Genomic DNA, 17,510 nt, shown 5'->3' on the forward strand with positions numbered 1-17,510 from the left:
ACCAAAGCAGCAGCGGCAATGGCAGCATCCGATTCATTCACTTTACAGAGCATAAGATTTAAGGCAGACTGCCGGAGACCTCATTGCTGAAGCTGATCGTCTCGGTGGGATCCAACTCATGTTCCAATGAAATGCATATCAACTCAGCCTCCATCGTGATACACTTGAAACCACCATTTGCAATAATTGATGCCAGAAAAAAAAAGGTTAGTAAACATCATAAAATGATAATTACTGTTTACTAGCACTTGAATTAGGTAGTCAGGCATGCATGCGTACCACCAAGCCTTCAGCTGCAGCAGAAGATTCGCCCTCTGACTGAATCATATGGCTTGCACACTCCTTGATCTTGGAGCTCAGGATGATCTCTTCAACCGTGAGTGCACTATGACAGCTCCTAAGCAACTTGTTCTCAATCTTGATACACTAGAAACGTTTGGTTGTTTTGCAATGGTGCAATGAAGTTTATTAATTAGGAACTGAATCAATGAAACAAGTAAGGTCGCCACAGTAAGTATGCGTTTGCAGAGGCAGGAAGACATTACCAGGTTGGCTGCATCATGGAGGACACCACATCCAGCAGGAGGAATGCCTTGTCCCTGGACAGACCTGAGCTGGGAGCAGAGAGTGGCAACTTGGCCAGCATTGTGGCTGGAATACTCCTCGAGGTATTTCTTGAATTGTGGCCACTCAACAGAACTAGAATGGTACGGAAACAACCTTTCCCATCCCCATCCTCTCTCGAAAAGATCTTGAGTAGAGATTAAAAAAAAATTACTCAGTAATACTGTACTCTAAAAATTACTCCGTCCATCCTAAAATATACTTCATCTGTCCCACTTGTTAAGGCGCGATCAAACTTCGTACAGTCTTCAAAAATAATATTTGACTTTAAAATTATAATAACAATGTTTGTAGCAACAAAATCATAATCATATAAAAATAAATTTAAATAACAATCGAATGATATTATTTTTATCAAATGAAATTAAATTTATATTAAAATATTTATTGGTCAAATATTTACATAGTTGAATTTTAAAATATGTGTATGTCTTAGTGAGTGGGACGGAGGGAGTAGGACACAACTATTTTTTTATTTTTTTAATGTTTCATAGTACAATGTATGCATGTATATAATTAACTAACGCCTCCCCTCTCCCCTAAATTCATTTTTTTTATCATTTGCTCTCAACATCTCTAATCCCGTTAAGTGCATACAATGTACTTGATATGATTCAAACGAGAAAGATAATAGTAATTATTTTTTGTTTCTTATGTTAGTGATGGTTGTAACTTATATCTTGGGAGGAAAGGAGTAAAGTACACGGTACTCTCCAAATTATAGACCCAAAAATACATCATATCTCTGTCAAGAAGAAAAAAATTCCAAAAAACTAAAATAAAAATCTCTTCTCTAGATGGATTGAATCAGGATCCAGCAAAAAGGCAAAACATTGAACCAAGCATACATATAACATATATCCCCAACCGTAGAGAGGAAATTCGTACTACCTGGATAGTCGATCAAGAACACCGGCGGTGCGTCGAGCAGATCAGCGGTAGTCTCCTCATCCTCCTTGTCGGCGACCCACTCCAACGCCATGGCTTCGCGCAGGTATTCCACATCACGGGGGATGTAGGTGGCAGTGATGGGCACCTCTGATGACTTGGTCTCTCCATTGCTACTCGCATCTACCACCATGGATCTCCTCTTCCATTATAGAGTTTCGTGGATGGATTGCGGGGCGCGAAACGCGGGGAGGTTTTTTTTTTTTGAAATCTTTGATGCGGGGAGAGTGGGAGACGTTGGACATTAGGCCACTGCCAATAGTGGGTTTCGTCACAATGCTATTCCACGGAATGGCGTCGTTAAAATGCCACTCACAACAGATGCCAAACATTTGTTTTTGCCATTTGAGCCAATTCTCTCCATGTCCACCTAATTTTCCACCCGGGCTGACTAAAATACCCCTCCGGCTGTCACAAGCGAGTTGTTCGTGCCGCCGGCGCCCGCACCGCCCAAGCTCACCGCCGATGACGTCCCGCCCCCATGGCCGAAGCCTGCTGCCCGCACATCGGAGAAAGAGAAGGAAACCCTAAGCCGGCCACTGCGTCGCGTGCCACAATCTCCTCCGTCGTCGCGCCCACCGGCCACCGCGCCGCTCCTCTCCCGCTAACCACCGTGCGCCGCTCGCCACCATCTCCTCTGCCGTCGTCTCCACCACGTGCCGCAGGCTGCACGCCACCATGGCCCAAGAAGGCTAGCTCCAGGAGGAGCTCGTGGCAGGACGGGACCTGCGTCGCTGTCTTGGGCTCGGTCGGCACGGTGACTGTGGTGGGGATGGAGATCAACGAGCCGGTGACCAAGGCGGCGGGAGGTGAGCCGAAGCCCTCGCGCTCGCCCTCGCTAGCTCTCCGGATTGTGTGTGGTTTGAGCTCAAAGATTGTGTTCTTGAATTTGTAGAGCAAGAGGAGGAGCCGAGCTCCGCCGAGCCTGAGGTTAGCGCCACCCCTGCCGTCGTGGTCTTCTCCTCATCCCACATGTTCGCCGGAGAAGAGAAAGAAACTGTAGGAGAGAGGGGTATTTTGGTCAGTTGAAGTGCAAGGAATGGTGAATATGGCAAAGCAACGGCTTGGTATCGGTTGAAAGTGGTATTTTAACGACGCCATTCCACGGAATGGCATTGCGGTGAAACCCACTCTTGAAAGTGGCATAATGTCTAATTTCTCGAGACGCGGAGCAAAAGCAGAGGACGCTCTCTCTAGGCCGGGCAGCTCACTGACGTGGCGAGACACACAAGACCCAGTAAGCACCATGTCTCTCTCTCCCTGCTTTGAGAGGAGATGTCAGATGAAAAGAGAAGATCGAGAAATACAAAATAGTGCATGAATAATTGAATATTAACTATTTTAAATTTTAAAAATAGATTAATATAACATTTTTAAAAACAACTTTCCTATAGAAATGTTTTTTTAAAAAAATACATGCGGAGAACAAAACAAATCTCCTCTCAATCTTAGCTGCCGAACGCAGTAGTCAGCTATACAAGTACTATTTTCTTTTGACCGGCGCAATCAAAAGCACCGTTTTCCTTTGTTCGAGAGCTGAAGAAAATAGAAGATTGAGAGAGATGAAAATCGAGCTGAGTCATTACTAATTAGTTTAGTTGTATATTAATTAATCTAAACTTGAAAATGTATTAATACGATTTTTTAAAACAACTTTTCTATTAATATGATTAGTTTGTAAAATGCGCGTGCGAAGAACAAAGTATTTCTCCTCTCTATCCACTGCAAAAGAATACAGCCTTAGTATGACAAATTATCCGTTATCCCCCATCTGATGGAAAAACATCTCTATCTCCACCATCTCTACTACTTTAATTTAAATGTGTAATCCTTTACCCGAAATTGCTAATTGGCGCATACGCGCTAGATAAATAACTAACGCGCGTTTCAGTTTTGGCATATCATTAGCAAGGCCAAAGGCCCAAGCACACTTTTGACTTTATGTTTTTTCGTCCGACGGCGCCAGCATATGCACGTGCTAGTATAGATAGGAATTAACACAAAGGGGCAGTTGGGCAAGTGAGGCAAATCAATTTACAACGTGATTACCGCTATAATTCTTCATTATTAGTTTTAATTTTTAATTAGGTGACGTGATTAATATGAGCACTCATACCTGAAAATTTTCAACCTGTTTTTAAAACTTCCAACTCAAATATAAAAATTTCAACTCAAAATTTTGAAACTTTCAACATAAATTTTGAAACTTTCAACCCAAATTTTTGAAAACTTTCAACTGAAAATTCAAAATTTTCAACTGAATTTTTAAAACTTTCAAATCCATATTTTAAAACTTTCAAGTCAAAATTAAAATCTTTCAACGCAAATTTTGAACTCGAATTTGAAAATTTCAACTCAATTATTTATAACTTTCAATTTATATTTTCAAAAACTTTCAACTGAAAATTAAAAATTTTCATCCGAAATTTCAAAACTTTCAAATCCAAATTTTAAAACTTTCAAATCAAAATTGAAAACTGTCAACTCCAAAATTCAAAAAAAAATCAATTCCAATTCTAGAACTTTCAAGTCTAAAATTCAAATCTTTTAGTTCTTAATTTCAAAAGTTTCAACTCCGAATCTAAAATTTAAATCTTCATGTTAGATAGTACTCCCTCCATCTATTTTTGATAGTCATATTTCTAAATCTGAAAAATTTATTTTTGATAGCCATATTTCAATCCAACAACCTATCATTTTAATGACTTTCTCGGATTCAATGCATGACTCTCCATTCTTCCACACATAATTGGCTACATGGGCATTGGGAAATATAAATATTAATGAATCGCTTGTTTACGAGGCATGACTAGTAGCATGTTTAAATGGATGATAAGTAGAATTACTTATCCTTGATCTGTGTGCCAAGATGAAATATGACTATCAAAAGTAGATGGAGGGAGTATTTATTAGCGTTAATCATGTCATTAACGCTAATCACATTATTAGCATTAGTAGAGAGGGGCAGCTTATGCGGGTTGATCGGAGGATTTTTATTTTTGTCGCTAACAAGAACGGGAAAATCGCCAAAAGGGTAACGACAAATCACCGATTCCTCTGCTCCACGCGCTCGCGACTTGATCTTCCGGCGCGCGCGCATTAGGAGCCCCCATCCTTTACCATCATTGTAGTTCTCCCACACAAAGAAACGTCTCGAAAAAAACCATCTCATCCAAAAAAAAAAAACAACAATATTTCCACGCAATAATCAACCAGAAAAGGATAGAAAAAATTAAACCTTATAATTCATATCTCTCTTCTGGCCCTTATGCCACTGTCGCATCCATCCTCTCCTTCTCGTACTGCAGGCGCAACCAATGCACGAATAGAACACATGCATTGTATTTTGAATTGATATTTTTATTTGGTATATATCCAGAATTAATTTTCAATTGGTGCCGGATTTGAGTTTTCCAATTGGTAGTGTTGTTGCAAGAACTCAACAAGTGTATCAATTTCCCTTCCCTCTATTCTCTGCCCTCTATGGGCGATATTTACACATTTATATACATGAATATACAAGAGGAAAATGCCTCGGTGCCCCTATCCTTACGATATGCCTATGCGACTGGCCGGTGGGCTAGCCTTGGTCCTAGTGGTAACTTGGTGGAGGACAGGAGAGCTGCCCCGGTATGGGGGCACCGCTGTTCCCGAGGGGCCTTACTATTACCTAGGTAAAGGCATCCTCCGGGTAATAGCGTGCTCCGCCTGGCAGCCATCAACAGTGTCAGAGTTAGTTGGGGCGCATAGTGCGCATTTATTCGTGCCCGCTAGCACTTGATTCTTGACTTGGCATGCGGGGGCATATCGAGGCATGATTCACTCCGGCCGGCACACCGAGCTCTTCAGACCCCTCGGAGGCCCGTAGCCCTTAGGTTCCCTCCGGAGCTCCCCTTCCGGGCTCCGGGTTCCCCTCCGGGCTTTGGAGCTCGGTCATTTGGAGTGGCACCGGAGCCCATGGCGCTGTGACCTCCCGGAGCTCCTCCGGAGCCGATCAGCCACCATCCGGAGCCTGCTTAGGTCTCATTCCTCTCGCCCCCAATGAGATCCGATTCTCCTGGATCTCCGGAGGCCTCCGGAGCGAGGGGGCCATCCGCGGACCGACATGGCCCTGATTCATGGTCATCTCCCGGGGAGGAAGGTTCTCCGGAGCGCTGCAGCCCTTCGGAGGCTAGCGTCTCCTGATCCGGAGATACTTCCCCAACAGGTAGCAAGATTTAATTTGATAAAATTTTCAATTACTATCAAGAATTTGAAGTTGTGCGTGTCGGTTTCAAATTGGTATATCATATACACACAGCACACCCCACAAATGCAAAAGATAGGGGGAGCTCTCACATTTCTTACAAATATGTACATATGAGTTTGACCTCACATGTTAGTATGCACACATTTAAGGGAGCTCAAACTCACCCTTTGGAAAGTAAGTTATTATCAATCTATTCATAAGCCTTAATCGTTTCATCATCAATCAATGATGCAAAAAGGTGAAGATTTAAAATGCATCTAGGCCCTCCAGTGGATTTTGGCTAATTGATAAAAACATTCCATCAAGATTCTACTTATGCCGATAATCTAGATTCTTCCATAGATATATCTCCTTTAACCGAGAGAATGGTGTATTTGAATACCAACAAACAACTATGTAGCGTGTGCCTAGCTTTACCAACACGATACCCATAAATTATACGGAATTAGGATAACAAGAATGAACACAAGCCCAAATTTGCTCTATCATGGCTGGTACTCCCTCCTTTCCAAAATATAAGACATAACCACCCTTAACCTAAAAACTAAGAAACAATTATTATCATCTCTTTGTTTGAATCACCCCAATTAATACCATACATGCACCCAATAGAATTAAAGATCTTATGAGTATAGGATTTAAAAAAATAATAATTTAGGTCAGAGGAGATGCTAATTAATTGCATACATACATGTATGACTTGTATTATAAACCAACTTTAAAAAATAGTTGTACCCTATATTTTGAAATGGAGTAAGTAATTAAGGTCGTGTTGGCCCGTTGGCCTTGCAGGCCCACACCGAATTGAAGTTACACACGACTAACCTCAACGATTCGTCAATACGAGATACCAAAGGCATTAAAGATGTGGCGTGGCCCACTCTGATATTCTCAATTCAAATTAATACATGTCTTGACGATCCTAAGATACAGTAGATCCAATAATACATCAAAAGGACCATAAGACCAATACACAGAAAGGACCATAGAGAACCAATATGTAGAAGGGCATTAAAAGTGAGCGGCTTGTGGGTCCAATTGCAAGATTTCAATATCCGGCCAGTTTTACCACCAAATTAATTCCGTATAAGAATTAGAATTTACATAATCATGAATTGGCTAAGGATCTGATTATATAAGTTTTGGAACTATAAACTCTATTTTACTTTTTCTGGACAGAAATATTTTCAGAATACACTGGGACTGTTAATTCATAACAAAAACACTGGACTGCAAAAGGGATGAGAAAAAAAAAACAAACTTTGTATGCTTAATGTAGGTAATATCCACTACATCAGATTACAAATTTATTTTTCCCATGTTACCTCCGAATTTCAGATCTTGGTTATCAAAGTGTCAAAACATTGTTCAACCGGTGTTCTGAATGAGCTAATTAAGCGCACTACCATTATCTGTCTCCACTCCAGTTTGCCTACTTGACACCAACAGTTTGAATATCCTTATCTGTTGCTGGGAGCAGGCTTTCCATGACGAATTTCAGTAATCACTAATCCAGCATCATGTCCAATCGCAACTCTGCAACAGTAAGGTCGTTTCAAAAAGAACTCTGAATTAATAAAGAATGCAGAGCACATCCGTAATGCATACAACGTACCGATAGAGTTCACATGCCACATAGAAGAAGATGAAAAACATGCCAGTTACAAATGTTAAAAGGAGTTCATAAGGAAAGGTGTGATGACAGTTTTTACACAAATAGACAATTGCAGAAAAGACAGATCATCTACTTCATAACTCAAAAAATGAGTTGTTCTGATCTAAAGTAAGATCTTTGAGGAATGGATAAATTTTAATTTCAACAAATTTACCGAAATTCATGTTCTCAGTCAAGTTTATTTTAATTTTACACTTGCAGAAGTTGCAGGGAAGCAGTAACATTGTCAACAACATAACATCAAGATAAATAGTAGGATCCTTTTAATCACTCACCGTTTTGAACCCTTTAAGCAAACTATAGCAGTAACTTTGCCGAGCTCAAAGTCCAGTACACCTTCCAGCCTAGAAGATTATGGAAAACAGTGTCATTTCTGAAACTTTTTGGACATGAAAACATGGCAAGATCACATCTCAACCTTATGAAGTTGTGTTAATATGTACCGCAAATTAGGAACTTACTTGAAGGTAGTGGCATTCCACAGACGAACTGTCTCATCATTTGAACCTGTAAGTAGGATTGGCAGATCTGGATGGGAACAAACACAGGTGATACAATCCGTATGTCCTTCAAGTGTTTGAACACAAGTCCTTCTCTGACAGTCCCAGATCTGATCAGCAACATGAAATGCATTAGAATGTTACTTCCGCAAAAAACGATCAAGAGATACCACATATATTGTTCTTCAATGAACCTGTCTTACCTTGGCTGTTTTGTCCCATGAACCAGTTATCATGTACAGCTGATTGCCTCGAGTAAAGAAATCAAAACAATCCACTATAGATCCATGCCCAGACAGTGTGAATTCATGACGCGAAGAACGTATATTCCAAACCTGTATTTTTTTTTCCATTGACAAAAGCATACATATGTTTGTGTTAATGACCTAAATTCTCAAGTTTTGTTTATCAAATTGACAGGAGGTAAACCGAAAAACATCAGGGTACCTGAGCATCCATCAAGCTTGCAACAGCAAATTTATGTGTATCTTTTGGGTTAAATTTGATTTGATATGCTACGCCATGGGGGTCAAATGTCCTGATACACTCCCAGTCCTTGTTCCAGTCCCACAGCTTGATCTGGTCTTGTGAGCCTACTGACAGTAGGTAAGGCTCAGTTGGATGGACATCCAAAGTTGTGATGGTCCAACTCCAAGCATGAGCTTTGAATCTCTTCACTTGCTTTACCGGGGACTCATATGTGTAAACTCTTATGAAACCATCGTGATGTCCAACCACGAACCATTGCTTTCGCGCGATGAACTTGGCTGCAGTAACTGTAGTGTTGGAGTGAGTAAATCAGTTAGCATTGCTGTGGCACATGTACAAGTCTATGCATGGTTAGTAGTGAATCAGAAGCATGCCTATTGGTCCATATGAGCCTTGAATCAGGTTCATTGTTTCCTGTGGACAAATATATATATATGGGCAAATCTTAGTCCTTGAACATCCAAAAGCATATTTCAACATGCTAAAATTGTAGATAACTTATAATGAATTTCACTCACATAGGCAAACTTTACAACTTATAACTTTTTTGTTGTCATTGGCAGTTTTCTAAATTTATAGCGGGTAGTATATATGCTTTTAGACAACAGAATATGTTTCTTTTTTTTTACATCACTGGCTTCTATATCAGAAATATACACAAATACCTGTCCCACCAAACGAACATGTAACTAGCCGCGTCTAAATATTTGAATTCAAAAAAAAGTTACACAATTTTTTGCACGCCTGCTAGGAACTCACTCCATGTGTAGCCACCTAACTTTCTCACATATGAAGCACCTCATGACAACGAGATAAATGTTGTCCATTTGACTTCACCTCTCCAAAACTTGTAGTGAGTATTTGATAGTACTGTACAACTTTGAGAGCATGTCTCCATCAACAGTATTTGAAAAAAAATGAATAAAATTGTTTTTTAAATAGATCTAAGAGCTCGTAAAGAATATTTGATTCCCTAGATGAGTTCGAATAAAAATAAACATTTAACTAGAAAGTTTAAGATCTCATCGAGAGCTATGATTTTCGTACAAATTTTCTTTTCATCTGACGGAATATTAAAAGCTGTAATTTTTTATTGAAATGTGGCCATTCCTTAAGAGAATCGCCGATGAAAATCGAACTTTATGGGTGGCTTCTTAAGAGAATCGCTTATGAAAATATTTTGACAGGTTATTTCCAAAGAAAACCACATGTGAAATTTTTTCCCTTATTATTTGAAAATGACTCGATTTTGAAAATTAATAGAAAATATATTTTAAGTCCAACTAAAGTGACCCAAAGCTCTCTATGATACTTAATATTTCCTTTAATATGATCAGGTCAAAAGTATTTTAATATGGTTGCTTACTTATTTCAAGTTACCTCTATGTGAGTTGACATGTTATATATTTTAATATTAGTGAATGACTATATCCAAGGAAATATTGACCACATCTTATTAAAGGAAATACTGTAGGGATCTCAAATAACTTTGGTTCACATCAATCAGATTTAAAATGATTTTTCTGTGAATATTTAAAGTTTGGCCACTTCAAAAGAATAAGAAAAAAAAAGGATATGAGGGCTTGTAACGAATGTTTGAGACATTAAAAGATCTCAAATGAAAAAAAATCAAACTACAAAATTGTATTTTCCGTAAAGAGATATAGTTATAATATAAAGTTTGTTCTCATCCACTTCATAAGAAAAAATGTGATTTTTTAAATAGGACCCTTGCCATTTTTACAGGCGGTTAACAAATAGATCTGAGACCTTATGACGAATGGTTGAGTCCCTAACAATATCAAATTAAGGCAATTAAAAATTTGTGCATATTGTCAAGAGCTAAACTTTTCATATGAAAAGATTGTTCTGATCCGACTTCATATGAAAAGATTGTGATTTTGTTTACAGAAAAAGAGTCATTTCCTTTTTATAGGCAGTTAATAAATATATCCGGGACCTTGTAATGAATGTTTGAGCTACTACACAATCTCAAATGAAAAAAAAACATTCAACTACAATGTAGATCTCGTTGGGAGCTATAATTTTCATATAAAGTTTGTTCTCATTTAACTTAATATGAAAAAAATGATTTTTTTATTAAAATAGAGTTGTTTACATTTTTACAGTCAGTTTCTTAAGAGATCAGTCCATGAAAATAAATTTTTACAGGCGGTTTCTTAAGAAAGCCACAAATTGAAATAAATTGGTGTGCTACCTCATAAAGTCACCTAATTTTCATAGACGGTTTTCTTAAGGAATCATATGTGGAAATGTGTTTTAACAGGCAGTTTTAAACTATAAGGCCAGGCTTCTTGCCATTATTCCACCTATAAAATAAAGAAAGGGTGCCCACGAAAATATTTTTTTAAAGTAGTGAGTGAAATGGGTTTTTTCTTATATGATCCTTAAGGAGGTTCTGTGAGATACCATACCATTTTATTTTTATATGTGCCTTTGGTATTTTCCTAGTATAGCGGTAGCACAAATTAACAGTAAAGTAGCATATGCAGCTTACCAAGAGTAATAACTTACATGCGTATTATAGTTCAAGATGTCAACTGAGCCAAACATATTGCTCGTCAAGATCCTGTGTACATAAGAAGAAATTTACTTATAGTAAAAGCTATAGTAACAAACATTTTACAGCTGCTTCAAAAAAGATAGAAATGTAGTAGTGTTCAAAGAAATTAAAAGATAAACAGATATCTGGCCCTGATTTTGTCGACCCTAACTTTATTATAGAATAAGCGCATAACCAAGTAAAAGAACTTCCATAAGGAAAAAGATAATGAGAAAACATGACCGTTGTTTTAGTCATTTCTCCTCTACTTCCCTTTTTCAAAATAAAAAAAAATAACCATTCTTTTTTAGGATTAAACATAACCATTGTTAAATCAAAATTTACGTATCAGCGTATGTCCCCACAAATTTTTATTTTTGTTTTTAGCTCTAAAATAATATGGGATCATGCCAATTGCCAAATGTAGTTAACATGAAAGTAGTGAACTGATACACGAACAATTTGTCCTTTTCTTTTGGATATAAACACAAATTTTTGTTTCATTTGGTATTATGGAAAAAAAACTAGAACATACTATGCAGTTTATCTCCTCTTAGAACCAGAAAAGAAAGACTATTCACATACCATGGTTCCGATGGATGCACATCTATTGGAACATCAGGATGTTCCATTGGGATGATCTGATCAAATGACACATCAACTGAAGTTAACGAAATAATAAAATGAATGGGTTTTCAAATGTGATAAAAGTACGCAACATGCATGGTTTTGGTGATAAAAAACAACTAAAATTTATTTCACCAGATCTTCCTCTCGGTCCTCCTCTTTCTCTTTGGAACAAGAACTGTTATGGTGATCGGCTTCATGATTTTCTTTGGTCTCATTTAAGTTCAAATGGCTTGCCAATTTGCTCTCAAGAGTAACAGACTCGTTGTTGTGTGAGGGTAGCTTCTCCAAGGCATGGTCTATCGGCAGCTAAATGAGGTCCAAATTAATGAAGTTAATAGAAATTCTATCATTGGTGAATAAATATGACTTTCAAATATATATGCATGTTTTCCTTTCTGAGAAAAAAATGTAAATAATTGTTTTGTAGTATATAGTTATAAAATTGCGCACTCAGCGTCGCAGGCATGAAGAATGAGCAATAGTTAACAAGGTTCGACCTCGATAACGCATATTAAATTATTAAATAGAGCGTACTTCACATGATTTAGAGCAGGTTAGATGGTACAAAACTGGAATTGGTCATTACACTTTTGATTCCCTAAAAGGATTACTCTCATCAAAATGCAGTTCCAAGATGTAGGGGAAATAGTGAAACAGAGGTTGTTGATTCATGGAAATCACTAATGAAACAAGGAATATATTGTGAAAATGAATGTAAACTCATCCCTTGATACATTATAGTTTTTCTTATCGAATAGATGACAAATATGATAATGCCACATCGACATAAGCAAAATGATTCCACTGCATTATATTCCTCCAGGAAGAACATTGCACTGTAGTCTTTTATAAACAAAACACACGATAGTAATAATTAATTACCTCACCAATGATAGCTTCTTTCTCGTTAATTTGATTGATGATTTCCACTATATTAGGCCTATTTTCCCTATCAGTCTCCATGCATTTCAGTGCTATCTCGGTGCATGTCTTCACTTGCTGGCAATATGCTTCCAGTAGGGGACCATTCCTTCCTGCCTCTAACCTAGTTTTCCAATTCCCTAGTACCTGTGAAATCAGAATAAAAGATGAAGTACTATTCAAACGAAATAAAATATTTCCTCTGTTCTAAAATGTTTGATGCTGGTTAGTTCATTTTTAACTAACAAACGCCATAAAAAAAATAAACAGATTGAGAAGTTTAGTTAGAAATAAACTGGGAGTAGTTTAGTTAGAAATAAACATCGGTTCTGAACTCATGATTACTTGATCGGTAAATTCTTGAGAAGGAATTTCGGTGCTTCTGAAGCGCCCTGTAGGTCCAGGTCCAGCAATTATCTCTAGCATTACAACGCCCAAGCTGAATATGTCTAACTTGTTTGATATTTCTTTCCTCTCTATGTACTCTCGTGGTAGGTATGTGCTGCACGGGGACAAATAATATGATGGATTTCGTATAAATCAAATTTCTTATTATTAGAAAAGAATTCATTCAAACGAGTTATATATTCAGCTTACATTGTCCCAACAAGAGTTTTTGTAGTCATGGTTTTGTCTTCAGTGATGAACCTAGACAAACCAAAATCTGCAATTTTCGGCACCATGTTGTTGTCTAGCAAAATATTGGCAGGCTTTAGGTCCAAATGGTAAATAGGTGGCCTCATTTCCACATGAAGATGTTTTAAACCCTCACATGTCCCTTTAATAATTTTGTACCGTATAGGCCAGTCAAGACCATCAACTTTATCTGCAAAGGTAAACAAAAGATATATCAATAGAATGCAAATACACGACTAATTTTCTTCCGAGCTGAAGATGTACTCCAACTAGTTTCATAATACTTGTCAAGTTATCGTTTTGGACAAGGATGTGGTTTAAAAAAATTTCTAAGTCAAACTTATTAAGTTTGACCAAGAAATATAGCAATATTTCCAACACAAAACATCCTATCAAAATATATTCAATGTTAGATTTAATAAAACTAATTTGATGATGTAAATGTTGCTATATTTTTCTATAAACTTGATCAACCTCAGAAAAGTTTGACTTATGAAAAAGTCAAAGTGGCTTATAATATAGAACGGATGGATTATAATAAATATATAATTTCATTGAAGTATCTTTCAAGATTAATCTATACATATATTTTCCATGCTTCTTAAGTAAATATTTTAAAATTTATTCATAGTCAAAGTTCAAAACATTTTAACCTCAGCCTTATCCAAAATGACAGATATTATGGAATTAGGGGAGTAGTAGGACTTTGAGCAATATCATACCAGAAAGATAATTTTCAAGGCTCCCCCGAGGCATATACTCGAAGCAGAGTGCTCTATGTATTGTTGCAACCAAAACTGGTCTTCCTTTGACTTGTCCGTGTGTATGTTTTATTTCATAGCAGTATCCAACTAACTGTACAATGTTTGGATGGCTGACTATCATAAGGTTCCCAAACTCATTTTGTAATTTCTTGCCGTCAAAATCTTGCGTATCATGAAGAATCTTCACTGCAATTTTATCTCCATTTTTATGCTCTCCCTATTAAACATCTAGGGTCAGTACTCAAAACATGATAAGTTTGTGATAACATTTGACAAGCCAAAAATGAAAGCATCAGGCTCTGTTTGTTTTGTCATCACACTTTTACTAGAACTAAGTTTCATGCAACAATAAAATGTGGTGCAGGGTTGATTGCTCACCTCAGTGTTATATGTGCATGTATTGAAGTATTGAAGACTTATTATTATTTAGAAATTTGAACCCACTGCAATGGTTTCGCCAATTATTCACAATAAATTGGTGTTTACATACCAAAGTTGCCTTTAACTTACCTTGTAAACTGTTCCATATCCACCTTCACCAAGCTTTCGCTCCTCAGAGAATCCATCTGTAATTTCTTCTAACAATTCGTATGTTACATTAGTTGGATTCATAGCTGAATTTGTAACTTGTCCGTTTTACCAATCTCTCCTCTCTGTATGATGAGAATATAGAGTAATAAGTTTTTGAGAATAAAGAGTAATATTTGGGTAATTTTTCTATGCTTGATAAGATACCGGGAGATGCTATATTTTCTAGTGTAAAACTTTATATCTCCAGCTACTGTATATCTCAAGATACTAAAATTTTGATATATACAAATACTTTCTTAAGTACTGTAAAATTTCCTTAATAATTTACTCGTTTTATGAGAAGAGAAAGACTGGAGTTAACAGTAGCACTCTAAATCTTGAACTGAAATTCCTCAAAGCCTGGTTTATGGCATTGACTAAATGTAAAATGAAGGGATTACAGAGAGAAAATTTCAAAACGAGCCCTGAGATATGCATCATTTGGAGAAAAATCGAGTGAGTTTCGACTAGTTTTCTCCCAACCATTCAATTCGGAACTCATAGCACGTACGGCAATGGGTAAGAATTTGAGTGAGTACTAGTGGAGAAAATCCTAGCCTTGTATTAAAATGAAAAAAAAAAGGAAAGAAAAAGAAAGACCAACAGGCCAAGCTTGCAATTGAACTACAGAGAACACCATCAGTAACCAACATTCCATCAGACCAATGTCAGTCATGAATGAAATGTAAAAACTGAAGCTAGTAGCAATTGAACAAACAGTACTGCCTGAATTGGAAGCAGTAATTAATTAATTAGCACTAACCTGGAGACACAGAACTGAAGATCGACCTAGCTTTTTGAGAGGCTGGAGAGGAGAAGTAGAGACGGGATCAGGCTGGAGAGGAGGAGATGATTATAAACTGCAGTTTATGCCGGCGCCGTAGACGACGAAGACGACGAGCCAGCTGTAACGCAGGTTTGCTTGACTGACCGATTGTACCTTCTGATAATCAGTTCATGGACCACGATCGAGCAAAGTTGAAACTAAGGACATTTAGGGCACGCGTATACAGTACAGTTAGCTTGTCCAAACCTGCATGCTTTACTCTAGCTGGCTACTCGCTACTGTCACGTTTTAAATGCAGTTGTGGATTTATGTATATAACGTTTGATCGTCCATCTTATCTATTTTTTTTTTAAAAAAAAGTTATGTATAAAGTACTATTCATATTTTATCATCTAATAACAATAAAGATAGTAATCATAAAAAAATTCAAATAAGAAAGATACAAATCATAAAAAAATTCAAATAAGATGAACGGTCAAACGTTGCACACATAAACCCACAACTACATTTAAAACGGATCATTAGTGGTCATTGGTCATCCGTAGTGCCAAAGGACGAGATGGCTAGGTGGGGATAATTCTGTTCTCTATGGAATCATAGATTTGTTACCAGGTTTACCTTTTCGTTTTAGAAATAAAAACCACCCCTGACAAGTTTGCCGGAAACATACCGACGTCTGATAGAAGCAGTAAAAACGGAGAAAGCTAGAAATCGGACGTCCGATATTTCTTCAAATATCGGACGCTGCTAAGTCTGCCGCATCTATCTATTTGCATGGCATACTGCATGTGTGTAGGCCTGCAGCGAGGAGTAGGGGTGCAACGAGTGGTAGGGGTGGCGTAGGTTTGGCACATCATCACATGCATGTTTGACTCCATATTCTATCCCTTTTCTTTATGTTTAATCAAATTTTAAACAAAATTTTCAACTAAAAAATGTATCTAATCTATAATTTGATTATACCATTTTATTTATTGTAATTAAATCTTTATAACAAGATCTCACACGATATATTTTGATTAAGAAAATATATGTGTTTTAGAAATATCATCCTTTTGTTGCACCATTCATAGATGCGAATTTTTCAGCCCACTTTATAAAATGTTCTAGAGGTTTAACTTATAAAAATTACAAACTGCAACAATAATAACATGACACATTAGGTCTCAACTAGTGAAACATAAAAAAAGGTATGATACAATATATTTGCAAACATTGATTTTGTAAAAAAGTTATATCACTATTGAAACGTCAACTTGTAATTTTTGAAACATAAAAAAATATTTGTTGAAACATATAGAAATATAGCGTGCAACAATAACTATATAAAAATTACAGACTGCGACCAGAACCACCATTGCATGAAACATTAGACCCAACTAGAGAAACATAAAAAATATGATACAACTTATTTGTAAATACTTTATTTTGTTGAAATCTTTTAAACATAAAAAATATATTTACTGAAACATATAAAAAGACCATGTGCAACATTATAAATGAATCAGTGAAACAACAATAAATACTTATTAAAACATTGGAATTATATTATATGAAAAAAATCATCGGAACATAGTCATGTGAGATCTCATTATAAAGAGTTAATTGTAACAAATCTAATGGTATAATTAGTTCATAGTTCGGATAAATAGTTCAACAGAAAATATCATTTAAATTTTGAATCCATGTGACTTGCATGTACATTGGCTGCATGCACCTGCCATGTGCCTACGCCACTACTCCGTTAGGGTGTCCGATTTTTTGTCCTTCCCCGGACGTATGATGATAAGAATTTTCGAGTAAAAACCGATGACTTTTGATCAACACTAGGCTCTTAGCGTGTCTAGAGAAAATAATTACCCACTGCCTAACATTGCATGGGCAACACTCCCTTTTAATAATTATCAACAATTATGCATGGCTCATGAGTTGTGATATATACAGGAGCGGAGCTAGAACGAAATGGTGAAGGGTAACACTCACTTTACTCTACTTTAGACTATGTTTAGACTGGTATGAAAGCTTAAGTTTGGATCGAGGTGGTGCACATATGATGAAAATAGACGAATTGTAGCTAAAAATATTTTCTTGACCAGGTTTATAGGCACCCTCTTCTACCTAGCTTCACTCCTGAATATATGGCAAGCCTAATTT

The 17,510-nt window shown here is 37.0% G+C and overlaps 2 protein-coding genes across 3 annotated transcripts; both read right to left on the bottom strand.

Moving 5' to 3' along the window:
• Nucleotides 1-25: 25 nt before the first annotated feature.
• LOC127754701 (uncharacterized) lies at nt 26-1,705 on the bottom strand. Its single transcript, XM_052280272.1, has 4 exons — nt 1,516-1,705; nt 546-751; nt 280-426; nt 26-163 (listed from the first exon to the last, which is right to left on the bottom strand). The coding sequence occupies exons 1-4, from the start codon at nt 1,703-1,705 to the stop codon at nt 59-61; spliced, it is 648 nt and encodes a 215-aa protein (XP_052136232.1). The 3' UTR covers nt 26-58.
• Nucleotides 1,706-6,862: 5,157 nt separating this feature from the next.
• Nucleotides 6,863-15,486, bottom strand: LOC127754388 (cysteine-rich receptor-like protein kinase 26). Of its 2 annotated transcripts, XM_052279896.1 has the most exons (15): nt 15,333-15,486; nt 14,510-14,652; nt 13,958-14,216; nt 13,197-13,425; nt 12,945-13,101; nt 12,561-12,746; nt 11,811-11,984; nt 11,634-11,689; nt 11,021-11,075; nt 8,860-8,899; nt 8,444-8,772; nt 8,200-8,331; nt 7,958-8,106; nt 7,772-7,840; nt 6,864-7,357 (listed from the first exon to the last, which is right to left on the bottom strand). In XM_052279896.1, exons 2-15 carry the CDS (start codon nt 14,609-14,611, stop codon nt 7,282-7,284), a joined length of 2,013 nt encoding a protein of 670 aa, XP_052135856.1. In that variant the 5' UTR covers nt 14,612-14,652; nt 15,333-15,486; the 3' UTR covers nt 6,864-7,281. The 2 variants fall into 2 exon arrangements, with proteins under 2 accessions (XP_052135857.1, XP_052135856.1); XM_052279897.1 differs by lacking the exon at nt 11,811-11,984 and having other exon boundaries at nt 6,863-7,357.
• Nucleotides 15,487-17,510: the final 2,024 nt, after the last annotated feature.

Source organism: Oryza glaberrima, chromosome 11 (assembly GCF_000147395.1).
Source record: "Oryza glaberrima chromosome 11, OglaRS2, whole genome shotgun sequence".
Lineage (NCBI taxonomy): Eukaryota > Viridiplantae > Streptophyta > Magnoliopsida > Poales > Poaceae > Oryza > Oryza glaberrima.

Excerpts from the sequence above, each read along its gene's own strand:
- LOC127754701 (XM_052280272.1), bottom strand. The coding sequence starts at position 1,705 with ATGGTGGTAGATGCGAGTAGCAATGGAGAGACCAAGTCATCAGAGGTG. Across the intron at positions 752-1,515 it reads GTTCTTGATCGACTATCCAG|ATCTTTTCGAGAGAGGATGG; the intron begins GTAGTACGAATT and ends TCTCTACTCAAG. Across the intron at positions 427-545 it reads TCCATGATGCAGCCAACCTG|TGTATCAAGATTGAGAACAA; the intron begins GTAATGTCTTCC and ends AAACGTTTCTAG.
- LOC127754388 (XM_052279896.1), bottom strand. The coding sequence starts at position 14,611 with ATGAATCCAACTAATGTAACATACGAATTGTTAGAAGAAATTACAGAT. Across the intron at positions 8,900-11,020 it reads TCTTGAACTATAATACGCAT|GAAACAATGAACCTGATTCA; the intron begins GTAAGTTATTAC and ends ATTTGTCCACAG. Across the intron at positions 8,107-8,199 it reads CATGGGACAAAACAGCCAAG|ATCTGGGACTGTCAGAGAAG; the intron begins GTAAGACAGGTT and ends GTTGCTGATCAG.